The sequence below is a fragment of the Mustela erminea genome, chromosome 13 (genome assembly GCF_009829155.1).
Source record: "Mustela erminea isolate mMusErm1 chromosome 13, mMusErm1.Pri, whole genome shotgun sequence".
Classification (NCBI taxonomy): domain Eukaryota; kingdom Metazoa; phylum Chordata; class Mammalia; order Carnivora; family Mustelidae; genus Mustela; species Mustela erminea.
Window position 1 is genome coordinate 91,847,098 of NC_045626.1, and position 27,656 is coordinate 91,874,753.

A 27,656-nucleotide genomic window follows, 5' to 3' on the forward strand; every position below is an offset into this window, starting at 1 on the left:
ACTTATGTTTGTGCTCCTGAGGTCACGGTCACAGCTACCTCTCCTCGCACCAACTGGAATGAGCCCCCACCCTGCCCCAGCATCCTGCTCCAGACCCTCAAATGCAGGAAGAACCCTTACACAACGGTAGACTGCTCCAGCCTCCCTTTCTGAGCTCCTTGATCCAGCCCTGCCTGCCATCCATCTTCCTTAATCTGACTGCAGCACCTCCAGTTTCCTTAGGAAACCCCCTCCTTCCCATGGGCTACACAGGCAGGTCAGCTCATTTCCATCACCCGGCCACATGGCTGACTCAGAGACAAACACGCAATCCACATCATCCGTGAGGGATGGCCCTGGGTCTGTGGCTTATGGGTCTGTGCGGCTGAGCTTACACATGGCAAGGATGTTGGCTGAAGCTGCCTGGCATCATCTTGGCTGCCGTTCAGAGAAACCTTGCCCGAGAATGAAGCCAACGCAGAAATGGAGGGAGGAGCTGAGTTCTGATCCGGTCCATGTGCAACCTGATTCAGCCTTGCCTGCCCTCCGTGTGCTCCGGGCTGTCCCAGCCAAATAATCCCCTAAATTTTCTTTCCTTGACTAGAACCAGTTTGAGCTGGTCTCTGCCACTGGCAATCAGGTTGTCCCCATGCACATGAGCAAAATTTGAGGATGTGCCGGTGAAGGGTCAGTGTGTGCGAGGCTGCCCGTCTGCAAGGGGTCTCAGTCCGTCAGTACAGAGCTGTTCCGAAGCAGGTGCAGAGTCTCCTCGCTCCGAAAGGGGCCACTGAGGCTCTAAGAGTAACCGGGAGGGATGGTGAGGTGGGGTTCTGCCTGGAAATCAGCCCTCGCCACACCCCCCAGACTGGGGGATGGGGACCCAGCGGAAGTGCCTGGGCCTCAGGTTCCCTCACCTAGGGCCTCAATTTGACAGCAGCAGCGGGGACCAGAGGGTGAAGGGGCCGTGGCTGGGAAGCCGTTGTAGACCAGCAGGATGAGAAATCTCACTCAGGTGTGGGGACGTTTGCATCTGAACTCTGAATCTTGCAGCATCCCCCCGCCCTGCAAATTACTTAATTTCTCTGGACCTCAGTTTCCTTGACTGAAACATGGGAATAACCGTTCCCATCACACGGGGTGCCGTGAGAAGCCGATGAGATGATACAGGCGCCCGGCTGGACATGTGCCCCGCGCAGTCTGAGCTCCAGTAAACGTCAGCATTCCCACCCTCCCCTAGCCCAGACCCCAGGAGACTCGCGCTCCGACAGCGCCCCGCCCCGCCCCCATGGTCGCCCCCTCCCAGCAGTCACCCCTTTCTTTCGCGGCTCAAGGGCTCCACCAGGCGTCTGCAGGGCGTGCTGCGACTGCCGCTTGGGGTGCCCAACCGCGACTGCGAATCCGGGCTCCGGGTCTGGGTCCGGGTCCGCTGAGCGGGCGGGTGGGCGGGGAGACCGGGTCAGCCCCCGGGGGACGCCCCCTCCGCGCACCGCCCGCAGCCCCGAGACCGTCTAGGGACACTCGGAAATCTCCTGCCTTCCGGCCGCGGCAGCCCCAGTCCCCGGTGCACGCGCGAGGCATGGGGCGCGGGTGGGGTCCGAGCACCAGCGCGGGACGCGGGGCCTTTAAGGCGGTGGGCGGGGCGAACGCTACCGGTGGTGATTAGCATATATTAGCATGCCCCGCCCCGCCGCTGGGAGGCGGTGCACCGGGCTCGGGCGGGCCGGGAGCGGCGCGCAGCAGAGCGGGGCGCACGGGCGCGGGGTGCAGGGGCGCAGAGCAGCGGAGCGGGGCGCAGGGGCGCGGGGAGCCGCACGCAGGGGCGCGGGGAGCCCGGCGTAGCGGGGCGCAGGAGCGCGGGGACCTGCACTGCTGCGCCGACGGCCCCGCGAGCGGGATGGGGAGCCGCGCTGTCCCCGGGCCCGGCCCGTCGCCCCCCCGGCCCCGGCTCCCGCCGCTGCCGTTGCTGCTGCTCGCGCTGGCGGCCCGCGGGACCTGGGGCGCGCCCGCGCCCCGCGCGGAGGACCTCAGCTTCGGAGTGGTGAGTGCGCGGCTGGCGTAGGGGTCCCGCGGTTGGGGAGGACCCGCGCGTGCCCCTCGGCGCCTGCCGGAGCTCGGGGAGCCCTGGACCCATTTCCTAGGCGGAAAGCTGAGGCCGGGGCGCTGGCTGAGCGGCTGACGCGCGCGCACCCGGGGCTGGGAAAGGGGCGCCGCGTGCCTCCCCGGCCCCTTGCGCTCGCCGCGCGCCGCAGCCGCCGGAGGCAGCGGAGGTTGAGGCTCCTGGCCCGAGCCTTTGTGCGCGGCTTGGAGCGGCCCCGAAGGGGGACCCCAGGCGAGTGGGACAGCCGTCGCAGCCGCCGGAGGCAGTGCGCCCCGCGTGCGCTCCCAGTGGGAGTGGCGGGGGGGAGGGGTGCGCACCCACCACCCAGGAAAGGTCGGGGCTGCGGAGTGTGGGCGCCCCGGAAAGCCGGTGGCTCTCGAGTTTGCTCGGTATAGGGTGTTGGGGAGCAAGAGAAGCGGCCCCCTGCCCCCGCTGGGCATGCATCTTGGCCCTGTTCCCTGTACCCTTCCGCCTCCAGGGCGGCCAGCCTTGCTCGGCCGCCCCCTTGGCGCCGTCTGAGCTTGACGGGATCCCCCTTCCATTCCAGGCTCTGATGCGGCCCCACCGCCGTCCCCAGCGCCCCCTCCCGCAACACCGGCTGTCTCCCTGCCTTGGGAACCGTCCTGGGGGTGGCGGCAGTGGCCTCTTCCCGCGCCCCTCCCCCAGTCAGACTCCTCCGGACCCGGAGGATTGAGCTCAGACTTTATGGGTCGCCGTCCCCAGGTTCGAGAGGCCAGGGAGGGCGCGAGGGGCCGCTGGATCCGAACAATTTCTTCTGGGGCTCCCGTCCCTGCTGCTGCCCTCGCTCTGCCGAGACGCGGGGATGCGACCGGGGGCCACGGCCTCCCCACCCCCGCACAAGGCCCGCAGCGGTGTCCTGAGGGGTGCTGTCCGGACCCCTCTCCCAGCGCCGTGGGCACTTGCAGGCTGCAGGCGGGGTTCAGGCAGGCGGGGGCATTTGGATGGGGGCTGTTGGGAGTCATCCGCAGCTCCGTAGACTTGGCAGGACTTGGCCACAGGTTCTGGCTGAGAAACAGGCTGGGGCCACCCCCGCCCAGCTGGCCAAGTGCTCCAAGCCATCTGGGAGGGCACAGCCACGGTCCCTGCAGACGGCATCCAGATGCCTGAGGGACCCCATACTGGGCTTCCTCCCAGCCAAACTGCCCTGAAGTTGGGGTGCCTCAGTTCACGCTCTCTGGGCTCCTTTGTAGCGGGGGCTTCCTGGACCCGCTCCTGGAGCGCTTGATCAGGGGGGCAGTGGGTCTCGGGGTCCTCTCTCCCGCCCAGAAGGGCCCTGCTCCGGAGGCTAAGGAGGACCCACCTCCATCCCCCATCAGTCAGGGGACACTAGTGCCTGCCGGGCCAAGTTCGTTTCTCGGATCCCCTGCAGTTCTCAAGTGTTTCTCTGCCTGCCGAGAGACAGCGGGTGGGCACACTCCTCCCAGCCCTGCCTGGGCACCTCCTCGTCTCCCTCCCTGGGCTCCCCAGAGCTTCCAGGGGGATGGGGGGCAGGCAGTCCTGGGCCGAACTCTGGGGGGTGCACTGAGGGGTGGGGGGATAGGGCTCCTCAGCCTGGAGCCCCAGGGACAGCAGGGCCCCGGCATCTGGCCCTGTGGGGAAACAGCGGAGGAAACAGGGAGGCCCCCCACCCAGGGAAGGCAGGACTGTCCCTCCTGGTGTGGCCTTGCCTGCCCACCTCCTGCCCACGTTTGTGGGTGCAGGGCGGCCTCTGGCGGCCTTCTGGGGAATGACAGCTCAGAGCCCCAGACTCAGAGGTGCAGGAAGTCTGGGAGGCAGAATTTATGGGGAGGAGGGGGCTCCTTCCCGTCCCCTCCGGAGACTAGCCCCCCCACCCCCCCCACCCCCGGCCCCGGGCCCACTGACTCTGCACATTCAGATCTGGGGCTGCCAGGGAGGAGAAGGGCCTCTTTGTCAGTGTGACCAGCTTCTGCCCGAGGTGAGCCCAGCGGGTCTGGAGCCCTGGCTGGTGTCCGGGAGAGGCCGGCCTGCCCAGCAGCCCCCTGGCTTTGGTGGGAAGACAAAGACCCGGATTGAGTCCTGCTGTGCCCAGCCGGGGCCTTCCAGCGCAGGACAGAGGAGTGCGCTGTGCTCCCCGGGGCTGTCCACTTGGAGTCCTGCTGGGTCCCAGCTTTTCGCTGTTTAATTTCTGGGTAGGTCGTAGCGTAGCACAATATTCGGGCCACACGGAAGGGCCTGCGGGAGAAACCCCATCTTCCCTGCCCTCCTTCTCTTCCTGAGAATCCTTTTGGAGGTGGACTGGGCACTCGAAAGGACATGGGGACCTGGGGCCCTAATCTTTGTGGGTGACGGGCTGCTGCCCGCTGGGCCGCTGCCCACTGCTCCGCGCCGGCTGTTTTCCCTTGGAAGCCCATTCGGTGCTGGGATGGGGCTCAGCCCCGCTCGCTTCATCCGGACGTTCACAGCCTGCAGCCAGCCCTGGGCACAGACGTGCAGGCCGCCGCTGCTACTCTGCCAAGCCGGCAGCAGTGCTGGGAGCACTTGGCACCTGCAACCTGCTGATGAGTGGGACCCGGGCCTGGGGGGGGGGTGGGGGGCAGTGTGAAGGGGACGCCCTGCGTGTTGGCAGCCCCTTGGAGTTTCTGCTCAGCTTTCTGCTTGTAGCCACACATTTCCCAGGGCCCCGAACCACGCAGTATCTTGGCGGAGCTTGTGGTTGCTGAGTTCTGGGGCAGGTGGCCGGTGTGCGGCTGAGAATGGCCAGGAAGGGGCAAGACCCTCCCATGGCCCAGGAGGCCCCAGGAGGCCCCGCGGGGATAGGCAGGATGAGGCTGGACAGTGGCGACGCTGGTCGCCAGCCAGGACCTCAGAGTGAGTGTGAGCCTGTGTCCCCCTCCCGGCCCAGGGGCTGATTGCAGCAGGGGTGACGGTCACCCTCACCAGTGGCCTCTGGGTCCCTACTCCTCGGTTTCGGCACCCAGGGGTGCCTGTGAGCCCTGCATCATCGGGATTGAGGTCACAGACCTGGCTTGGAACAGGGACTGTCCCTGGCACACCTCAGCGACAGACACCTAAGCCTGGGCCAGACTGCACTCACCCCCAGGGCAGAGAGCTAGCCTGCTTTTGTCCTGAGCCTCGGGGAGGGAAAGCTCCTGCCAGCACCCCTGTGGGAGGTTGAATTTAAATGTGAGGGACCTGAGACCCCCACCCCAGCCCTCCCAAGCACCGCCCCCCCAGGCATGCTGTCCTCCGGGGTCCTTGTCCCCCACTGTCTTTGGGGCTTCAGGCGGGTCTGAAAGAAGTCTTTGTGGGGCTTTTGTCCTTCAAGCCAGTATCCTGTGGGCAGGGCTGTGCCCTGGGGATGTGGACCAGCTGGCCTGGGGACTTAGGACGTGTTTCCTCTGATGCGGGCCCTTGACACAGGGGCGTCTGGACCCAGCCCAGGGGCCCCAGGCTCCTGTCTGTGAGCCGGGGCTGCTGAGATGTTCTGGTGAGGCCTCTGCAGTCCTCTCCACCGCGCTGGCAGGGAGTAAACGGCCTGCGTGTAGGCGATGGGGGTGGTGGAGTGAAGGCTGCACAGGATTTGGGGCTTGGCAGGGGGTTTGACACCTTCCAGGGGTGTGTGCTTCTTGCCTGTCGGTGGTGGTGTGAGTTTCTAGTGAGATGCTCTGGGTGTAGGGTCTGTGCTTTGCTCACAGAGGATGAGGCATCTGCTCCCCATAAGTGGAGAGCAGTGTCCCCCGTGCACTGTCCAGCTCTCAGGAGGGGCAGAACAGAGTGGTCTGGAGGACTCACAGCCCGACTTCCCCACTAGCACAGACTCAGGTCCCACTCCTTCCTGGTGGCCAGCTTCTGTAATCTGCCTCCCTCCTATAATCCACAGAACTCCTTTCTCTGTGGAACTTCCCAGGTTGCTTCCTGCCTCAGGGCCTTTGCATCTGCCATGTCTACCTCCCTGAACTTTTGTAGGGTTTGTCACCTGACCAGCTCCTCATCTTCCAGGTCTCAACCTGCTGTCAGTCTCCCAGACACATCTTCCTGGCCGCCATTTAATTAGTGCCTGCACCTTGTCACATCCCCTCCTAGCACAGAGGTTATGGGAATAGGCTCTGAGGCCAGACCCCCGGGCTCCAGTCCCAGCCCTGCCCCGTGCTGCGAGGTGACTGTGGGTGCGTGTCCTAATCTCTCTAGACTCTGTGTCGCCATCTGTAAAATGGGGATAATGGTGCCCGCCTCACTAGATTCATTGAGCAAGTCCTCACGTAGTGTCTGCTATGTGCCAGCATGGACTGGACACGGCAGGCGATGCGCCCCGGCCTCGCGGAGCTCTGCCCGGAGGGGCGTCACAAGCACTGAGCGGTTCGCGAACGGAGTTGTTCTCGGTGACTGCTGGCTGTTGGGATCACTTCTGCAACAGATGGTCATGCACGACACGTCCCAGTCCGGTGTCACTGTTGCTGTTTGCTTGCTCCGCGTTATTGTGTCCTAGGACACTGTCTGGGCCTGGAGCCCTGTCTGCAGGGTGGGCTCTCCACGGCCCTCGCTGTCCCCAGGGTGCCCAGCCCCGCCCGCGCCCAGCCTGAGAAAGACAGATGGCGGGACAGGGGGGTTGTCCGGGGGGGTACCTAGGAGCATCCCCACGGGGAAGACACTGGGATTGACACTGGGGCTTGGGTCCCCGGCAGCCTCCCGTCATCAGCTCCCAGAGGAGGACAAGCACCGGGGTTCCCGTCTGAGGACCTCTCGGGTCATTCCCCTTCAGGATCTATAACGGCCCCCATGGCAAAACAAGCCAGACAGGGACAGCGCCAGACCACCTCTCCGGGCTCCGCCGCTGGCTGGACATGTGACTGGGGTGGGGGCGCACGCCTCTCGGGGGCTGAGTGGAGGTGGTGGGCACGCTGCCCCCCAATGGGTGCCAAGTGGAGGTGCGCCGGGCGGGCAGTGAGCTGGCACCGTGTGGGCTCCGGCCGGGCTCTGCTCTGCATCCTCTGAGTGTTGGGGGCCTGAGGGTGCTCCGAAGCCACTGCCTGCCAGCCCCACGGCTCCTGAGCCACACTGCGGTGGGGAGGGGGTTTGGCATCTGCACACAGCGCGTCCCCACGGCAGCCTCTGAGCCTGGGTTCCGTCATCTGAGCAGAGCCGCGAATGCTAACGACACCTGCTCTCTGTGCCCCGCCCCCCAGAGGCTGGGGGTCCAGCTGGAGATGGGCCGTGCAGGGGAAGCGCCCACGGGTCAGCCATCCACGGCCCAGCCATCCACGGCCATGGTCCCTGGCACACCTACAGGCCCTCAGGCCTGGCTCCAGGGAGTCATGGTCTCCTGGTCACCACAGGCTTTATAAAGGCCCCCACCTGCGACCTGTGTGTGCGGATGACAGCGGCCACATGTTGGGCCAGTGGGGAGGACCACACGAGACCTTGCACACAGTAAGCACTTCTTGTTTGTGGGCTTGGTGAGTCACAGGACAGCGCGGCCCAGTGCCATCCCTCTCCAGCAGCCCCTGGGCTGGGCTTTCCCGGTGCCCACCTGCTGGGGCTGCCCCGGGGCCAGGGCGGCGCTTCCCTGAGACTCTGAAGTCTGGGGAGGGCAGTTAGACCCGTTGGCGATGTAGCTGGACGCCCGGTATTAACTGTGATGAGCACACAGGGAAAGATTAAAAGCCCAGAGGCCTGGGGCGGCGTGGGCGAACCGGGAAAGGCCAGCCTGATGTACTTCTCCGTGTCCTGCCAGGGCCTGGCACCAGGCACCATGACCCCAGCCTCAGTTTCGCGGTCTGGGTAATGGCTCAGCTCAGGGGTCCCTAGGAGGAGGCAGAGCTCGTCTCCTCCGCTGTTGGGGATCCTCCCGGCTGGGGCAGCAGCTGCGGGGTTGGGGCACCCCTGCTTCTCTCCTCCCCTCCTCTTTCCCTCCTGTCCCCACGGCCTTCTGGAAGGTTCACCTCCGCTGCTGCAGCCTGGTTGCCCTGGAGACGCGGTCGCCGTGGCGACGGCGCAGGGAGGGCGGGGTGGGCGCAGAGGGAGGGGCCGCCTGGGCGTGCACCCCGCGGGCTCGGTGGCGACTGGGGGGTGCCGGGACCCCCGGGGGTGGGCTGGGACGGGATCCTGCGGCGGGTTCCCGCGAGGAGGAGGCAGGAGCAGCCTCTCGCCCCTGCTGCAACCCCCCCACCACCACTCCCACCCGAGAACCGGTGCAGCGCGGCCCGCGGCCCGGGTTAATGCCCCCGCTGCCCCCGCCGCCCCCGCCGCTCCCGCCGCTCGCACCCTTAGTCTCCCCCGCCTCAAAATGTAGCGCTGCTGCCCCGGGGAGAAAAAGGAAGCGGGGCCATTTGGGAATTTGCCAGGCTCCTCCCCAGACGGAGGTGAGCCGGCAGGTGGAGGCAGCCGGGTCTTAGCCGCCCCCTCTCCCCGAGGACCCCTTATTGCCTCTGCAGAGGCCACTGAGCCTCCCCGCCACATAGGGCTTTCGGGTTCCAGACACTTGGGCCTCCACCGTGGACTGGCCTGGGTAGGGACCCCACGGGCTGGCAGGCCCAGTGCCATCCCCCTGGCCACCCGAGGGCGCAAAGGCCACCAGCGTCCCCCCACACCCATCAGGGGCTTATCCTGCTCTCAGATTCCTCCTTAGGATCTCCTCTGGCCAGCTGGTGGGGTGCTCCCACCTCCCACCCTGCACTGTCCAGGAATGGACCCAGAAGCCCCCCCCCAGGACTGCAGGGGCTTCAGACAGCTGGGGCTTCAGACAGGACTGCTCTGTGATGCTGATGTCGTCAGGAGGGCCCACACTGGGGGGAGGTGGGAAGTGTGATTGAGGACACGGACACCCCCAGCCCTTGCCTGCGGGTGGGGGCTCCCTGGCCAGCCCCTCAGGTTCGGCCCCATCTCAGGGTCCTGCACTACGGGGGTGCCGCAGGCTGCAGTGTTCCCAGGTCTGGGGCAAGTGGGGGTGGCCACTGACCTTGGAGGCAGCCAGCCCTGTCCAGGGCCGTGCCTGCACTCAGCTGCCCCTTCTTCTGCAAGTTAACCCAGGTTGGCCACTTGGACTGGTGGCTAAAACCTGCTTTTCAGCATTGGCAAATGTTTCAAAACTGCCTGAAGTGCTCTTGGCTTCTCTAAGCCCCAAAATGGGAGTCTCCTGCCAGACTTCCCTGGAGACCCCGGGAATGGGGTGCCAGGACTCCTTCCTGAGCCCCACAGAACCCTGGGGGTGGGGGGACGTGGAGCCTCTCAGTGCAGAGACCCAGCTCTTACCTTGACCCACAGGCCAGCCAGCCGGGGCAGGGCAGTGGGGTGGGGGGGGGCGGATCCTTCTCTCTCTCGCCTCAGCCCCAGCCTGTCAGAAGCAGCTGGCCTGGGCTGGGATGGACCCTTCCCCAGTGAGGAGGGTGGGGGGTGGCACCGTTGCTTGGCATCCAGTACGGCAGGAGACTCCTGAGGGCTTCCTGGAGGAGGCAGCCTTGTGGTGTTGAGCAGCAGGGCTTTGAAGTGTGTGTGTGTGTGTATGTGTGTGTGTGTGTGTGTGTTGACATTCAGAAAGAAAACTGCAAAATCACAAGTTTCAAATATATGTGAAATTTTTCCCAAAAACGTGTGTAGCCTCAAATATACATGTTCTGTGTCGAGTATCTGATGCCTAGCCAGGTGCGTGTCACGGGACACGGCCCGTCTTGGAGCGAGATAGATACGCTTTAATGTGTTCCCAGTGATGTGCAGGGGGTCCTCCCAAAGGAAGAGGGGTATTCAGGGACAGCAAGGATTTAACCCTGAGGAGGGGTAGATCTTTGGGCGGGGTGGGGAGGTGGGCCTGTCTCAGCCGATGCCCACCTCGTCGGAGCATAGGGCATCACTCCTCGGGCCCCTCTAATCAGGAGCGTCTCCTGATTTCTGTCCATCAAGGACCAAGTCACTGTCACCGCTACCCAGTCCTGTCCGACAGCTTCCGAGGGCCCCAGGTCCGCACGGTCTCTAAGGGGTCTTCTGTCAGGACTGGCGGTTCTGGGCCAATAAGGGTTTGAGGGGTTAAAGGAACAGAGAAGCCCCGGAAAGACTGTGTTTCCTGGAAAGAGAGGAATCTAGCTGGTTCTCTGCAGGTGTATGCAAATTGTATGCAAATCATGGAGGTGGCTCCTCCTGGACCATTGAAGCTCCTGAGAATTCTAGGAGTGTGGACTCCTACCCATGGAGCACCTGCTGGGCCCCCTGGGGGGGCAGAGCCTCTGGGCAGGGGTCCTACTGGCAGGGGCCGCAGGCTCAGAAGCTTCTGGGGACCCTGCAGGTAGCTCACACGTACGTGAGCCACCAAAAAACAAAGAGGCGTGCAGGTTGCTTCCTTTCTTGGAGCCAGACCTGGGAGGGGAGGGGCTCAGGGAATTCCTGCAACCTTGCCCCCCACCCACCCATGGGTCCTCCCCCACTGGGGAGCCCACCACTGTCCACCTGGCCTGAGACTTTCATGTCACCTAGGCAAAGAAGTGGGTGTGACACCATTTGGGGGTTGAAGCTGAGGCTGCCCCAGTGAATGGTGTCAGCGCCGCCCTTTGTCCCCATCCCCCCACAGGGGTGAAGCTGCTGAGGCTTGGGGAGGGGGCTCTATTTGTGTCCATGGGGAAGGGTCACCTGCCATCCCTGCTTCCTGTTTGGCTCAGGGGACTCCGGTGCCAGGGCGCTTTTTGTCAGAGCCGTCCCCTGACAACGCCATGTATGCGGTTTAGAACACCTGCATCAGGTGCCGCTGTGAGCACTTTCCGTGTTCTAACTCATGGTACCCTCACATCCACAGGCAAGGAGACCACCCAGGGGGTTGAGGGACTTGTCCCAGGTGCCCAAGAAACCGGTGGCCCAGTGGGATTTGCCCCCAGACAGTCGGGCGGCTCATGACCAGATTCTTAAAGCCGAAGTCTGAGCCTACTATCCTTCTCAGTGTGGGTTTCAGACCTCGGGTCCTAGACTGTTGCCTCCCAAGGTGGCTCTGGGCCCGAATTTGGCACTTGCCACATGTAATAACCTTTTTATAATTTCACTTTCTCAAGTGTGCCCTGGGTATGTCCTGGCTCAGGAGAAGTGAGGTGGGATGGGTTGCCATGGACAGTTGTACAGGTGGTGCACTGCATAAGCTCACCCCTTCTAAGGGGCATCAAGTTTATTAAGATGTTTTTCCAGCATCTGTCGATAAAGTAAATTAAAGAAGGGGCATGAGGTGCCCTGTGGGCTAATGGGGGGCTGGGGCTGGTGGTGATCAGGGCAAGAAGAGGCCTGCCCCTCACCTCAAATGCAAGCAGCTCTTCTTTTGGGGCTGAGCCTGCCACCTCCATGCCTCACTCTGTTCTCTGCTCTCAGGAGTGGCTGAGCAGGTTTGGCTACCTGCCCCCTGCAGACCCCACAACAGGGCAGCTGCAGACACAGGAGGAGCTGACCAAGGCCATTGCGGCCATGCAGCGGTTCGGAGGTCTGGAGGCCACCGGCATCCTGGGTCAGTCCTCCAGTGGTGGTGGGAGATGGGGTTTCCCCTGACTGCCCCCGGCCCCACCCTGGCTGCCCCTTGGGAGCCTTGGCCCTCTCCAGCCTGCCCGTGGGGAGTGGGGTTAGGGCTGGGCCCGCTGTCCCTGGGGACATGGGATCCCCAGCAGGCTCACCACCCCCAGATGTGGGTGCAGTGTGGGGAGAGTGTGAGCCAGCTGTGCCCAGACACATCTGCATGCCGTCCAGCAGGGTCTCACATGCTTGAGCCCATGGGGGCCTAGGGGGCCAGCTGTCGGGGTGGGATCTGCCCAACCACAGTCCCAGTTGATTCTTGTCCCGTGCAAGCGGCAGGTCTGTGCAGCCCAAACTTGCAGCTTTCCACGGGAAACCAGAAATCTGGGGTGTTTATGTGAGCACACCAGTTTTTACGTGTTGGCAACAAATCCCTGGCTTGGAGAGCCCCTTCCATGGGCGGAGGGAGCCCCTCTGTGCCCAGGCCTCAGAGGAGGCGTGAATGTCCGTGTCACAGCAGAGCTGGTCAGGTGCGTGTGCTCTGAACCACCAGGAGCATCGGCCTGTGGGATGCAGGTCGGGGCCGTGCTGCCTCCCACGGCCAGGGCCCCGCGGCAACCTCTCCGATGGGTCCGGGCACTGCCATGGTTAGTAAATGCTTTGCGTGGTCCCTGTCCTGGTCGTGGACATTCCCCCGACGGTGAGGCCTGGCACACTGGAGCCCCGGGTAGGGAATGGGGAAGAGGGCCTGAGCCTGGTGCCAGCTCCAGGGGACCTGACCTCCAGCTGCCCCCACAGACGAGGCTACCCTGGCTCTGATGAAGACCCCGCGGTGTTCCCTCCCCGACCTCCCGGCCGCAGCCCCAGCGCGAAGGAGGCGCCAGGCTCCAGCTCCGACCACGTGGAACAGACGGAGTTTGTCCTGGAGGTGGGTGAGCTGCGCCTGCCGGACCCTCTGGGGCCCAGTGTCGGAGGCTGGCCCCTGTGAGCCAGGCTTCGTGCACGGGGTGGGTGTCCTCAGTTCCAGAGGCAGGAAGCCGGAGGTCTGGGGGTCGCGGGACTGGCTTCTTCCGAGGCTCCATGGCCGGCCGTGGGGGAACCGCCCCCAGCACCTCTGCTGGGTGCTGCTGGCCGCGTCCGACCCACCGCGGCCTTCTCCCCGGTCCCGGCATCCCCCGCCGTGTCCTCTGACTCACCCCATGCAGGAGGCCTCGTCTCACTCTTAACTCCAACCGCAAAAACCTGTTTCCCAACAAAGCCTGGGTGGCAGCCCTGGGGAAGGATGTGGGCACCCCCACCGGCCCAGGGTGGGGACAGGGCCTGCACCTGGTGGACAGACCTCGGTCCCTGACCCCACCCCCCCAGGGTCCGCACGTTCCCACGGGACTCGCCCCTGGGCCGCGACACGGTGCGCGCGCTCATGCACTACGCCCTCAAAGTCTGGAGCGACATCACGCCCCTCAACTTCCACGAGGTGGCGGGCAGTGCGGCGGACATCCAGATCGACTTCTCCACGGCCGACCACAACGACGCCTACCCCTTCGACGGCCCCGGCGGCACCGTGGCCCACGCCTTCTTCCCTGGAGACCACCACGCCGCGGGGGACGCCCACTTTGACGATGACGAACCCTGGGCCTTCCGCTCCTCAGGTATGTCAGGCTGAGGCTGAGTCCCAGGAACCCCCCCCGGGTTAGAGGCCCAGGAGAGGAAGAGCCCCCGCGGCCCAGAGCGGCGTGTGACTGTCCTGCACAGGGAGGCCACCCCCCCCCGTCCAGATGTCTGGCTGATGTTGGGCTCGAGGTGTCTCCCTGCTGATGGGCTGAGTGGGCTGGTCCTTACCCTGGGCCCAGCTTCCAAGAGGCGGCAGAAGCTTGCAAGCCTCTGTGGGCCTTCACGCGCTCGTCCCCTCGCTCCGAGCCCCACCCGCCCTGGAACAGGCCCCCAGGGCCAAGGTGGGCAAAGGGGCAGAGCCCCGTGGCCCAGGACACGGATATGCGCCCAGAGATTGGGGCCGCTGTGGGGTCAGTCCACACTCTGGCCTGGGGGGACCCCTCACATCACACACCCCCCCATGGGTGCCCCTAGCCTCTGCACGAGCTTGTCCCATCCTTGTGGCCCGGCCCGGCTGGCTGTGCCTCCGCTGACCCACTGCTCCTTGTGTTCCCAGATACCCACGAGATGGACCTGTTTGCGGTGGCTGTCCACGAGTTTGGCCACGCCATCGGGCTGAGCCACGTGGCGGCCACAAGCTCCATCATGCAGCCCTACTACCAGGGCCCAGTGGGCGACCCTCTGCACTACCGTCTCCCCTACGAGGACAGGGTGCGGGTCTGGCAGCTGTACGGTGAGTCCTCTCCCACGAGAGTCCCCAGGGATGGGGACGGAAAGGCAGGGGACCCCCAGTGCACAGAACGCCCTCGGAGGAAGGCATTTTCCGTCTTGTCCGTCCGCGCAAGCTCAGCGTCTACACTCTGAGTGGCGCACGTTAGCTGCACCCCCGTGCATGTGGGCTGAGGAAACGGCCTGTCGCCGGGCTCCCTGGATGCGGGGCCTGCAGTCCTGCTAACAGAGCTCGCCCCGGAGCCTCTGAGCCCCGGGCGAGGTCCCAGGCCGGCCCACAGACAGCTGTTGGCGGAGACCACGGCGGGCACGGACGGCACCCCAGGCCTGTGCAGACCACACGTGTGCCTGGCGGCGCCCCGTCTTCACACTTATGAGGGAGCGCCGGCCACCCCCACTTAGAGATGGGAGGCCGGGTGGCCTGTGGCAGCCGACAGAGCCTGCCTTGGAGACCAGCTCTGCTGCGGACGCGTCAGGAACTGGCACGGGAGGAGGCCCCAGCCTGCCAGCCTGGGCCAGAAGGGGCTCCCATCCCCGTGTGCGACTTTGGTCTCCCTGCCCCGACCCCAGTGTGCCCACCACGCCCCTGCACCGTGGCCAGACCCTGCTCCCCTTCCTGCTCACGGCAGCCCCTCCCGCACTGCCGCGAGCTCCCCAGCGCCCTCCACCCTCTGTAGCCTCTGGGCTTCTCCTGCGAGAGTAAAAGGTACCCCATTAACCAGTCGGGGCATACAGGTCGGTGGCCTTTACCACGTTCACAGTGTTGTCCATTTGCCACTTCTGCCTGGTTCCGGAACATTCCTCATCACCCCTGTTCCCCCCTCCCCCACCCGGCCGCACCGACCTCCTCTGTGTGTGTGCACGGCCATGGACTTCTCACACAAATGGAACGCACCTGCGTGGCCTTCTGTGTCGGCTTCTCTCCCTGAGCGCCCTGCTCCCCCGGCCGCCCGCCGCCCGCCACGTCCCACGCCACCGCTTCCTTCCCTCGGTGGCCAAGCATTTTCTGTCCACTCGAGCTGGTGGACACGCGGGGCGTTTCCCCCGTTTTGGCTGCTGTGCTCGTTCACAGACGAGTTTCGGTTGGAACCCTGTGTTTGGCTCATTGGGTTCTCTCCCCACGAAGGGGTCGGGAGGACGACCTCATTCTGCACCCAGGAAGGGGCCTGCGGGCATAGAGGTCAAGGAGCATTCCTGGGGACCCGCATGTCTCCTACTCGTGCCGCGACGCTCTGCGTCCTGCGCATGGGTCGGGCCTGCCACCCAGCGGCCACGGTTCCATACGGGGGCCGGGGCGCGGGCGGGGTCTGCAGGGAGGCGGACTCCCAGGTTTAATGCGTCCCCTGTCCCCACAGGCGTGCGGGAGTCTGTGTCCCCCACGGTGCAGCCAGACGCCCTGGAGCCCGAGGAGCCTCCGCTCCTGCCCGAGCCCCCCGACAATCGGTCCAACTCCCCGTAAGCCGTGGGCCCCTGATCGGCACACCGTGGCCGGCACCACCCCTGACTGTGGCTCAGAGCCTCCCGGCTCTTCTGAGAAAACCACGGCTCTGGGGGCCGCGTCCCTTTCCTTAAACCCCAGACAGCAGAGGGGCACCTGTTCACCCTGACTCCGGGCAGCAGAGGGGGTGAACCTCTCACCTTTACCCCAGAGGTGCACCCTGTAATGCTCCCCGATGCCCCGCTCCCTCCGCACTCTGGACCCCGGAAAAGGGGTGCAGGGTGTGGGTTTTGGGTTATTAAGTGTAGTTGACACACAAAGCTCCCTTTAATTCCCTTTTCTGTCTTGACACACACCATCGTCCTGCACCTCCGAGCCCGCAGGCAGTGACGTGGGGGCTCTTTCCGGGGTTTTGTACAGCCCAGCTCCTCAGAGCAGCTCAGGAAGGGGGTTCCTGCCAGCCGGCCTGGGTCTGTGCCCCCAGCCCCCACCCCTTCACCCCTGCCCCCAGCCCCAGCATCCCCTTCTCCCCCACCCACCTCTCTCTCCCCCAGGCACCCCTCCCGCTGCCCCTCCCCCAGGCCCCTTCCGCAGGCCCCCGGCTCTCTCTGCCCCCAGGCCCAGGAAGGACGTGCCCCACCGCTGCAGTACGGACTTCGATGCTGTGGCCCAGATCCGCGGGGAGGCCTTTTTCTTCAAAGGTAACCACCACCAGGTCAGGCGCCCAGTGAGTGGCTGACCAATGGAAGGGTGGCCCCCTCTGGTGCAGACGCGGGGTGGGGGGGTCGTTCTGCAACCCCACGCCCTCCCTGTCCCCCCAGGAAAGTACTTCTGGCGATTGACACGGGATGGGCACCTGGTGTCACTGCGGCCCGCGCAGATGCACCGGTTCTGGCGGGGTCTGCCGCCGCGCCTGGACAGCGTGGACGCCGTGTATGAGCGCGCCAGTGACCACAAGATCGTCTTCTTCAAAGGTGGGCGGACCCCCACCCGGCGCTCTGCCCGCGGGGCTGCTGGGGCCTGGGCCATGCCCCGGGAGCCCTGCGGTTTGCTCGGGGCGGGGACAGCTCACGCACGGGCACAAGGCCTGAGTGTATTTACTGAGCACCTACTGTGTCCTCACATGCTGGTGGCCATGGCTGCTGCTGGGTGTGCAACACAGGCAGGGGTCCCCCCTCGTGCCCGCAGCAGGCGATTGGCACCTGCACGTGATGAGGGCGTTAGGGTCAGGAAGAGCTGAGGGAACAGCATTCAGGTAGAGGGAATGGCCAGTGCAAAGGCAAGAACCATCCTGCTGGGCACCCAGATTCCCAAGGAGGGGGTGAGGCCAGAGTGGGGTGCGGGAGCCCAGAAGTGCAGGTGTGCGTCCACGGGGAGGGAGCTAGTTTTGTCTCTGCACGTGGGAGCCCCGCCCAGGCCCCACACCTTCCAGGGCTCCCCGTGGTTGTGGATGACGAGGATGCGTCTGCTGCCAGCTGGGTGTTGCCCCCCCGCCCCACGCCCCGCTCCCTGGGCAGGGTTCCTTGGGCTGAACTGGGGAGGCACTGCCTGCTCTTGGGGCGCGGACTGGATGCCGGGCCCGCGGCAGGAGTCCCACGGGTGTGTGGGCACCTCGGGCAGGGCGCCTCGCTGTCACACGTGTGCTGCCCTGTGCGCTGTGCTCTGGGGTGAGCCACCCCACTTCCCCGGACGGAAGCCACGCTCCTGCCCTGACCCAGGCTGTCCAGCCCAGCTCTGTGCAGGCTCCAGAGGCCGACCCCTCCCCACCTGGGGACCCCCGGAGCCACATGCCGTGGGCCCCCTGACTGGCAGAATCTCTGCCTCCTGGTCCTGCACCCCAAGGCCACAGCAGGGAGGTGGGAGCTGCAGGAGACGGTCTCCTAGATCGGGGTTAGTTCTCAACATTTGAACATCGGGAGACCCCCGAGGCACCAGCGTCCAGCTCTCAGACGGTGTGGCCGCCTGGGGCCTGAGCTGAGTGCAGGCGATCAGCTGCTCGCCCCCTGCCCTTCCCGTGCCCACGTCCCACCGAACGGGGAGAGGAGCCGCGAAGGCCCGAGGCCCCAGGCCCGGTGCTGACAGGACTGGTTCCTTCTGAGGCTGCGTGGGAGACTGTCCCCCACCACCTGGCCCTGCCTGTGTCCCTCCGAGCTCTGTCCCTCTGTGTGTCTCACTGCGTCCCCTCTGTCGCGTGCGTCCTCTCTGACAAGGACACCAGTCAGCGGATGTGAGGACCCCTTGACTCCGGCGTGACTTCACTCCTAACTAATTTCACCTGCAAAGACCCCGTTCCTCCGTGAGTCTGATGCCGAGGTCCAAGTGGGCGTGCATTTGGGGAGCCCTGTCAACCCGCTGCAGCAGCTCTTCGCGCCTGAACGGGGGACCTGTCTCTTTGAGGAGGTAGCAGATACTCCGCACATTTCTCGCGCTCCTGCCTGTCACCTGCCAACGCCTGGTTGGGGCTGGGCAGCTGTCAGCTGTGAGCTCTCGGGGTGGCCGGTCCATCCCCACCAGCTCCCGTGGGTCCGGTCCCCGTGTGCGGGGTGAGTCTGGAGCCAGGCTCCGGGGGGCTCCCTGTCGATGGCCCCTGTTATTTCAACCTTCAGGAAGAGCAAAGCCAGACAAAGGGGACTCGCCGCCTGCAATGCCGTTGGCGCTGCCTGTTGGCCTCCCTGGATGGGGCCCCGCCTCTCAGAGAGAGCGTGCGGCACGCGTGGGGGGCCGCGGGGCGCGCCTGCTGCCTCCCTCCTCCGGGCGGACAGCAGCTGCTGCGCGCTCGGCTGTCCCTTGGCTCACGGCGCCTGCGGGAGCTGGGAGGTGACTCCACGGCGCCGCGCGGCGATCTCGGACTTCCCGGAACGTTGCAGAAACAGCCCGCGAAGGCCGTGCGCCCGTCATCCAGCTTCGCCCCGGGTTCACATTTTACTTTCCTTCCCACGGACAGTTCCGGGCCCGGGTTTTCCTGAATTGGTGGGAGGGAGCCGCCAACACCGGGGGGACCCTTTACGAGCGTCTGCCTGCCCCCGGGCGTGTCCGTGGCGTCCAGACCGTTGCCCCCCCCGGCAGGTCACCCGGCAGTGTCTCCTGAGCGACTTCTGCTCTCGCACGTTTCCGCACGAGCCTCGAGGACGGATGTGTCCTAGGCCGCCCCGTCCGCCGTGGGGGCTGTCCGGCAGCGTCCGCTGCACCCACCCGGGCAAGCGCACCCGCCAGGCTCAACCCTCCCTCGTCCCGTGTCTCCTGCCCTGTGCGTTGTGGGCACAGCTGCCCTCCGCCCCCCTCAGCTGTAGGGGAGCCGTGGGGGGGGGTCTGCTTCAGGCGCCCCCTCCGCACTCAGGCAGTGCAGTTGTCTCCTGTCTCTGGCTGAGGATTTTTTTAAATTATGCTTTTAATTGTGGTCAAAAAAAAAAAAAAAAAGAAGCAGCAGCACCTAAAGCTTTATCATCTTAACCATGTCCACATGCCCCTTCCCACGGAGTGCAGCCACCACCGTCCACCTCCAGCACGCTTCCGTCTTCCCAGGAAACACCGACCCCCACGCCCGGTGTCCATCCTTTTCAAGGTGATCTGTCGTGTGGTCAGGCCACCTAGTGTGTGTCCACCGCCCACCCGCGGACGCCTGGGGTGCTGCCCCCTCTTGGCGGCCGTGAGGGATGCTGCTGGAACGCAGGTGCGCACGGACCCCCGAGACCCGCCGCGGACTCTTCCCCTATCTACCGGGAAGCGGGATTGCTGGAGGCTCTGTGTGGAATATTTTGAGGACCGTCCAGACCGTTTTCCCAGCAGAGTTACATTCCAGCAGGGCGTGCTTTCTCCACATCCTCCGCACTCTCAACCTCACCTCTCTAGTGACCTCAGGCATCGACCCACGTTGCCTTGTGACCATTTCAGCATCTTCCTTGGGGAAATGTCTATGCTAATCCTTTGTCTGGCAAAAGGTTTTTACCTGTTTTCTTCCCCGCCCTCCCCATGCTTCCCGCTTCTTTCCTGCATACGGAAGAGCCGCTCATCGCCAGGCCAGAGGGGAGAACTCGACGGGCAGAACAACGTAGTGATACTTCCCAAGCACAGTCAAGGATGTGCCCCCACAAATACCCTAAACCGTTTCTTTTTTTTTTTTTTAAAGATTTTTATTTATTTATTTGACAGAGATCACAAGTAGGCAGAGAGGCAGGCAGAGAGAGAGGAGGAAGCAGGCTCCCCGCTGAGCAGAGAGCCCAATACGGGGCTCGATCCCAGGACCCTGAGATCACGACCTGAGCTGAAGGCAGAGGCTTTAACCCACTGAGCCCAGGCGCCCCTAAACCGTTTCTTTTTAATTTGACATATGGAATGCAAGTTCTTGGTGATTTCTAAACGTCTCGCTTCTGTGTGAACGCGGACAGAGGTGCACCGCGTGTCCGTGTCAGGCCCTGACCAGTGGCTTTCCTGTCTCTGCCCGCAAAGACGACCACGCCCCGCCGGGTCAGAGCCCCCCGGCCTCCAGGGGTCAGGCCATCTGTCCCCTGTCTGTGGAGCGGGTGCCTCATCAGCACCCGGGCCCTCAGGCTGCCGGCAGGTGGGCCGAGCCCGAGCCGAGCGCAGAGCAGGTGCTCAGTAAATACACGAGAGGCCCGGGGGCGTGGCGGGGCCGGCGATGGCACGGGGCTGGCGACAGGGAGAGGGACGGCTGGAGCCTGCGCCCCGCGGGGTGGGCCGAGCTCTGGCCCACGGCGCTCTCTCTCACCCCCAGGAGACAGATACTGGGTATTTAAGGACAATAACGTAGAGGAAGGATACCCACGGCCCGTCTCAGACTTCGGCCTCCCGCCGGGCGGCGTCGACGCTGCCTTCGCCTGGGCCCACAATGACAAGACTTATTTCTTTAAGGACGAGCTGTACTGGCGCTTCGATGAGCACACGCGGCGCATGGACCCCGGCCACCCCGCCCGGAGCCCCCCGTGGAGGGGCATCCCCCGCACCCTCGACGATGCCATGCGCTGGTCTGACGGTGAGCCCCACGCAGCCTCTGTCTCCCCGCTGGCGGAACGGGGATCAGGGCAGGCTCGTTGGAAGCCGGCTCGTGCACCTATGTGCCCCAGGGCCTTTGCACCTGCCCCGCACCCCGCAGACATAGCCCGGTCACCTGCTTCAGGCCCGTGTGGTGCAGCCCCGCCTGGCAGAGGGTGAACACATCTCCCCTGCACAGGGGCTGCTGATGGGGCCAGGTGCTTCCTTTCTGTTCTCAACGCTCTGTCTCCAACACCTGGAGCGGCCTGGCACATAGTAGGCCCTCAGTACACATCCCGTAAGAGAGCGAGCGTTCCTCCCGCCTATCCCCCTGCCTCCTGGCGGGTGCCCCAGGCTCTCCCTGGGAGGCCCCGGCTGGGCTGCCCGCAGACAGCCACCAGGGCTGAGACAGACCACCGTGGAAGACGCCTCTCCCCCATCTCCCCGCTGGCCTGCGCTCGGCTCCCTCGGCCTCACCCCTGCGTGCCACGGGGCCACAGCTCACAGTCTCATCTCCCCCAGGTGCTGCTTACTTCTTCCGTGGCAAGGAGTACTGGAAGGTGCTGGATGGTGAGCTGGAGGCCGCCCCCGGGTACCCGCAGTCCACGGCGCGGGACTGGCTGGTCTGCAGAGACCCGCAGGCGGACCCGGAGGCGGCGGGCGGCGAGGCCAGGGCCCACGCCCAGCCGGGACAGCACGGCCAGAGCCGCGCCGAGGACGCCTTCGAGGTCTGCTCCTGCACCTCGGCCGCCTCTTCTCCCGCAGGGGCCTCGGGCCCACTGCTGGCCGCCTCGCTGCTGCTGCCCCCGAGCGCCCTGTGGACGGCAGCCCGGGCCCTGGCGCTCTGACCGCCGCCGGCCTGCGAGAGGGCAGAAGGGGCACGGTTGGGGTCTCTCCGAACATGGGCGATGCCCCCACCCCTCCAGTGCCCGGACCAAGAGTTCCTGCAGCGCCACACGTGGCCTTGGGGCCCCAGCCTGGCGGAAAAGGATGCACTGCGGACTCCCAGCAGAGGCCACCGGGTCGCACCCCGGACGCCCCGCGTGTTGCGAAGAGGCCAGCAGAGGGCGCTGCCCCTCAGGCGCTCGGCCGGCGCCGGGGGGCTGACTGCCGGCTGTTGAGCTGGGGAGACTCGGCAAGGCAAGGCCGGCCAGGCCAGGCTGGGGACAGGAGCCTGCCGCTGCACCACCAGGACGCAGTGATGAGCCCGGGGACGCGGGGCGGGGACGGGCGTTGGGTGGGCCTGGGGACCTCAGCCTGTGCGGAGCCAAGCACCAACCAACCTGGTCTGGCGCCCCGACTGCTGCCGCTGGTGCTTCCGCCCACCCCTGGGGGGCTCTTGTCCGCCCCCGACTCCTGTTCCTGTGGGCCCACAGCTGCCTCCAACCCACACGTGAGCCCCCAGGATGGGGCAGAGGCCGGCCCACTTCTTGACACATTTCAGACAAACATGACCTCTCCCTGCTTCCTCCTGGCTCAGCCTCGGCTCCCTGATGCCCTGCAGGCGGGAGCCGCAGGGTGAATGTCCTCTGGGCCTGAGGGGCCATGCAGACTTGGCCCCAGACCCTTCTGCCCTTGGGAGGGGCCGGAGCTTCCAGGAAGAGGCCTGTGCCGTGCCCATTTCCTCGCTGGGGCTCACTGACCCCTTCTTGTCCAGCCCCTCCCGATCCCCATCCCTCGGGCCTGACACCCATTTCCCAGGCAGGGGAGTTGAGGCTCAGTCCCGGAACAGGAGCCTGCTTCCCGCAGGCAGGTCTCAGAGCCGGGGCTGCCCCGGGCTCGCTGACGAGGCCCCTCCCTGTGCGCTTGCTACTCTGCGGGGACGTGCAGAACGAGACGGTGCCTGTTCTCCGGGCGGCAGTGGGACACCGGCTGCCAAAACCAGGGAGCAGGAAGGGCAGGGAGGCGGCTGGGCGGCTAGTCTGGGGACCGCCCTCTCACCTGGAGAGGCAGGGAGAGGTGCACCCCACAGTCAGGAGAGTTGGCTTACCCCAGCCGCTCCTCCCTTGCAACCCAGGCCCGCCCAGGTGTTGGGCCTCGCCCCTTCCCCAGCAAGGGGTGGTAACCCCTCTGATTCCAGAGGCGCCCACAGGCCTGAGGGTGGGTGCACAGAGGGCCTGCCAGGCCCCGTGAGAGCGAGCACCCCAGGCACTGGCATGACCGGGACCTGGTAGAATGCAGATTCCCAGCCCTGCCCCCCGCGGTTGGAGCACAGTGGGTGCACCGGCCACGTGTGTTAACCCCCAGCTGGGTGGCGCTCTGCTCTCCTGGGGGTCCGGAAAGCCTGAGCAGGATGGGCAGAAGCAAGGGAGGAGCCGGTTATGTGGTCAGATGGAAGAGGCTGGCCAGGGAAGGAAGGTGCAAATGTCCAGGGTACGGGGGACCCAGGAGGGCAGGGCCAGCCCATGGGGGTTCCCTCCCTGCACAGGGGGGGCTTGTCCAGTCCCGCCCCCACCCCCGCAGCCACTGACTGCAGGGAGGGGCAGAAACCTTCATACTTCCCCGCCTGCCGCCCCACGCCCCACCCCGACCTGACACCCAGATAGCAGAGGCAGGGCCACAGCCCACCCTGGACGCGGAGGCGCAGCTGCCCCTGCCCAGCGGCTGGGGCGCTCCAACGGGGTCCCACTTTCCTCCTGCAGCTTTGTGGGGGCCCACTTTGAGCCCACCTTGTGCTGTTGGGGCAATAGCCCAGAGAAGGTCCCCAAGTCCCCAGGGTGCACAGCCGGCAGGGAGCAGGGGTCTTAATGCAGGCTGTGCTCCTAGCCCTGGGTTAAAGACAACTGCTCTTCACACTTCCCCGCCCCTGCCGTGCTGCGTGAAGAAGTCAACAGCAGGAATGTCCCAGAATGATGCTGCCCACACAGTCTTTCAATTTTAGGTGAGTCACCATTTAGGCACCCAGACATTTTGTGTGGGATTAGGGATTTTTCAGCCAGTCTTTACCCCAGCTGTGCTGGTTCTGTGCAGGGAAGCCATGGCCCCCCCAGGGGACCAGCAGCCCTGTGACAGGCCCGAGACTCCTCTGAGAAAGGCCAGAGGGCAGGCACCACAGCGGCGTGGACAAAGCCCCCCCTCGTCCCACATGCCAGGCCCAGGTGCTGGCCGGCCTCCGTGTGCGTGGGTGGCAAGTTCACAAAACACATCTGCACAGGTGACTTCAGGTTCCAGAACACAGCGGTTCTGGCCGCACAACCCCCCACCTCGGCAAGTGGGGAAACGGAGGCACAGGCACAGCTCGGCTCAGGCGGTGCGGCAAGTGCCACAGACGGGCCCAAATAGCCAACACCGCTCTAGAGGCGGGAATCGGCCGGCGACAGGTGCTGGTGGCTTCTGTCCCGCGCATCCTGGCTCACGGACGTCATATTCTCGCTGTGTCTGTGGGGAAAGAGCGGGTCCTGAGCTCTGCGCGGGGACACTGGTCCACGGGCGGTCCACCTCTGGAACCTCATCTAATCTCACCACCCAGGGGATCCTGCCTCTGGGGGCGGGGTGCCCACCGGAAGACTCCAGGGGGACACAGACATTCTGTGGACACACGTGGGAGCGTGGGCCGCAAGGCCAGACTCCGACCTCGGCCGCGCTGCGCCCTCTCCTGCCACCTCCCTGGGAGCAGGCTGTGGGGCTCGGGGGGCTCCTCACCCCAAAAAAGAGTACGGTGGTACTGACCTGGTCCTGTTCTGCACTTTACAAATACACACTCATCTGGATCCTCTTCATGTCGTGCGGGGAGGGCGTGTGGTGGCGTCTCCCTCGGGGAGGGGCTGCGAGCCACCGGGGCTGGGCTCTGGGCGAGGGGCCTGGGAGTGGAACCCAGGGGACCATGCTCGGAGCTAATCCACGTGGCTGTCTGGTGGGTGAATGTGGGGGCAGCCATCGGATGTGCTTGGGCAGTCTGCCCCACCCTGGGGACCGAACCAGCAGCCCCAGCCCGCCGTGTGCCTGCAGCAGAGAACCAGGCCCTTGCCGGCTCTGCTGTCCCTCCCTGAGCCTTCGAAGGGCAACAGGAACCTGGTGTGTCTGCGGGGTTGAGAGGGAGGCACGGCACACAGACCCTGGCGCCCACCGCCCTCTCTCCACGGGCATCTGCCAGATGCCGTGACCGGTCGCCATATCTTGGGGCTCATAGCAGCAACAGGACTCCTGTCCTGTGTCCGGACATCTCTGGGCTCCACAGGACATTCTGCCCTGGCAGCTGTCCAGACTTGCAGCCGGGCAGTGGCTGAGCCTGGGGGCCAGTGGTGCCAGCTGCCATGGGCCCTCCACGGGCCTCGGGTCCTCGTATGGCGGCAGGTGGGGGGACCGCATCACTGCTGTGACCTTGTCTCCAAGGTCAGGTGGGCTCGCTCCTGCCAAGGTCTCGGGCCGCCCTGAGCCACAGGATGAGGACAGATCCCACCTCTCCAGGTGACTGAGTGTCCATCCATATTCTACAAAAAGCACAGGAGACTCGAGGTCTTGTGGTGGGCAGCTTGGAAAATCCGACAGCTCCCACTGCATAAGGGAGACCCCAGGGCCCTGAGCTGCTGTGAACGTGGACTTCCAAGCACGTTTTTGCTGAGAGCCCAGTTTCAGGTGTCTGGGGTGTGGACGCAGGAGGAGCCAGAGGGGACCTGTCATGCGGTGACCCCCTTACCCCCCCTCCAGGCTGGGGCAGAGGAGCCTCACCCCTCAACCTCCTGGACGTGTCTGTCACTCAAAAGCATGAACCCATCTCAGGCCTCTGCCTTTGCTTCTGCAGCTCCCTGGGCTCTCCCTGGTCCTATAGAGGCCCCTGCAGGCCTGTCTTGGTCCGGGAACAGGGCGAGGGGTTCCCACCAGACGGGTCCTGCAGGGTGAGGACCCGTGACCCTGTCCCAGGTGTGGACTTGGTGGAGAGGCCCGGCTGAGCCCAGGGTCTCGGGGTGTGAGAGCCACGTGCTGAGGGGTGGCCCTGGCTGTGGAAGCCACATCTCTGCACAGTGATCGGGAGCATGTGCCCAAGCTAGCCTCTGCCCACATGGATGGAAAGGGTGCTTCTGGGGTTTGGAGCTGGGAAAGCAGGGCGCCTCCTCAGGCAGACGCTTGACTGACCTCATGTGGCCCTACAGCAGTGGGCAGGTGAGACGGAGCGGGGGCAGCCCAGGACCCTCTTCCCCAGAGTCCCTGGGCCGTGGAGCAGCCCCAGCAAGGAGGCAGGACCCGCGGGCACACTCAGCACAGCTGCCGGCCATCCCCGACACCCCCAAGCAGGAGAGCTGATCTCCAGGCTACCCTAACCCATGGGTGACTCATGGCCTCCGCCTCTGGGCATGACAAAGGACCAGGAGAGGGTCGGACAGACCTCATCCATGCATCCCACCCTGCACTGGAGACATGTGGCAGAGCCAAGGCCCTGTGACCTCACGCAGAGCTGGCTGCATGCCTTGGGCACACACACCTCCCCACGTCCATCCACTGTAGAGGTGCTCACGGAGCACACACTCCATTCCACGTGCTGTTCCAGGCAGTCCCCATGGGCAGCTCCTCCTCCATTCGGACCTGGCCTGCTGCCAGGTGGAGCTCTTTGAAATCAGCATCTGTCCGGCCTGTCAAGGGCTGTCCCGGGCCCATGGCGGGAGGGGCGAATCAAGGCGGGCTCTGAGGGGTGCGACCCCCTTGCATCTCCTCAGGATCGTGGATTGGCATCTTTGTAACGTCCCTTCAGTTCCATCCCCAGATGCGTCCCAGAGAGACTCAGGTGAGGAAACAGGAGTGGGACGTTAACGGTGCAAGTCTGGACCCAGCTGTCGGGCCATGGTCAGAGCAAAGCAGTTTCCAGGATGGAGCTGGCGGAGGGGGGGGGGCAGCCTGGGCAGCAGGGGGGGGTCGGCCGCCCCACACGCGGCCCGAAATGGCGCTCGTCCACACCACGGTGAATGAGAAGAGCAGGTGCAACACCCTCCCCGTGCTATTGTTAAAAGATGGTCAAAACAGGGAAAATCATGACTCACAGAGCTATAAAAACCAAGAGGTGTTAAAGATTTTGCTCAAGGAGGGAACCAGGCAGATGTTAGGAAGTTGAGAGAAAACTTGAAAGACATCCATACGGAGGAGAAGTACTGAGACAGATAAGTGAATGGAAGAAAATCTGGGTTTTCCCGTGGGATTGGAGGGTAGAGTGCGGGAGCCCGGTGCACAAGGAAGAATTTGCTCGTCTGTTACGTAGCTCGAGGAGAATTTTCGAAGACAGCTCGCTGGCTCAGGAGGTGGGGGTGGGTACTGGCACAGGTGCGCCATGGGAACCCCCAGGGCAGCCCCCGGACTCCCCGGACGGCTCCTCTCCTGGGCGGGCCACCGCAGGCCCCAAGTCTCAGGAGGATTCTAGCCATCAGCTAGTTGGGTCTGGGTCTCTCATCCGCCGACCTCTGCACGGCGGAGAGGCATTTAATCCAGTTAGGATGATGGGTCTGCGGGGACTCTGATGGGATTGTAACCCAACTTGGCCCACCAGCTGCGGGCCGGGAGGACCTGGCCGAGAGGCGCTGTCTCCGTCTCCCTCTGTCTTCCCCGCTGTCTGTCCTCCTGCCTGTCTCGATTGTTTCCACGTGGATCTGCTTTGATTCCTCTTTCCCTAGGAACTTTTCCTGGTTACCCTCTGACCTCCACACACACCTTATAGTCGCAAAAGTCTATTTTAAGCCGAAAACTTATGTTCAGCCACACACGAAACCCGTCTGCTTAAGCTTCCGTCCCACACACACCTTTTACGGTATTTTGGTCACAGTCTGTATCTCTTCCTACTGTGTGTATTTTAACATATTTATTAGTCATCGTTATTTTCATTTTTTTTTTAAAGATTTAAAAAAAAATTTTTTTTTAAAGATTTTATTTATTTATTTGACAGACAGAGATCACAAGTAGGCAGAGAGGCAGGCAGAGAGAGAGGAGGAAGCAGGCTCCCCGCCGAGCAGAGAACCCGACGCGGGGCTCGATCCCAGGACTCTGAGATCATGACCTGAGCCGAAAGCAGTGGCTTAACCCACTGAGCCACCCAGGCGCCCCAGTCATCGTTATTTTTAATACTGCGTGTATAGCTTCTGTACTAGGATTCGAAGGGGCCCTCGAAGGGGCCATTGCCATCATCCGGTATCGCCTGCCTATAGAGTCACCCGCACGGGTGAGCTTCTCACTTTCTTGGACTATTGTGTTGTCTTGTTCTACACGGTGATGCCAGTTTTATAGAACTCACAAGCAAGCAGACCTGGAAAATACATCCAGTTAGACACCCAGACAAACCCATACGGGTCCGTATCCCCTATGTGCCCACAGTGCTTTGCAAACCCCGGGGCATGGGTGCCCCTGATGGAGAGGGTGCTCTCTGAAGGGGCCGGACACAGTGAG

General features: G+C 64.5%; 2 protein-coding genes across 2 annotated transcripts; both read left to right on the plus strand.

The window, feature by feature from the left end:
• The first annotated feature begins 1,741 nt into the window (after positions 1–1,741).
• On the plus strand, positions 1,742–22,741 carry MMP17 (matrix metallopeptidase 17). The gene is made up of 10 exons (XM_032310847.1): positions 1,742–2,017; positions 11,393–11,525; positions 12,326–12,455; positions 12,893–13,176; positions 13,695–13,871; positions 15,223–15,322; positions 15,924–16,006; positions 16,127–16,279; positions 20,038–20,295; positions 20,817–22,741. Exons 1-10 carry the CDS (start codon positions 1,874–1,876, stop codon positions 21,140–21,142), a joined length of 1,788 nt encoding a protein of 595 aa, XP_032166738.1. The 5' UTR covers positions 1,742–1,873; the 3' UTR covers positions 21,143–22,741.
• Positions 16,288–19,466, plus strand: LOC116572110. Its single transcript, XM_032310848.1, has 2 exons — positions 16,288–17,705; positions 17,912–19,466. The coding sequence occupies exons 1-2, from the start codon at positions 17,611–17,613 to the stop codon at positions 18,753–18,755; spliced, it is 939 nt and encodes a 312-aa protein (XP_032166739.1). The 5' UTR covers positions 16,288–17,610; the 3' UTR covers positions 18,756–19,466.
• Positions 22,742–27,656: the final 4,915 nt, after the last annotated feature.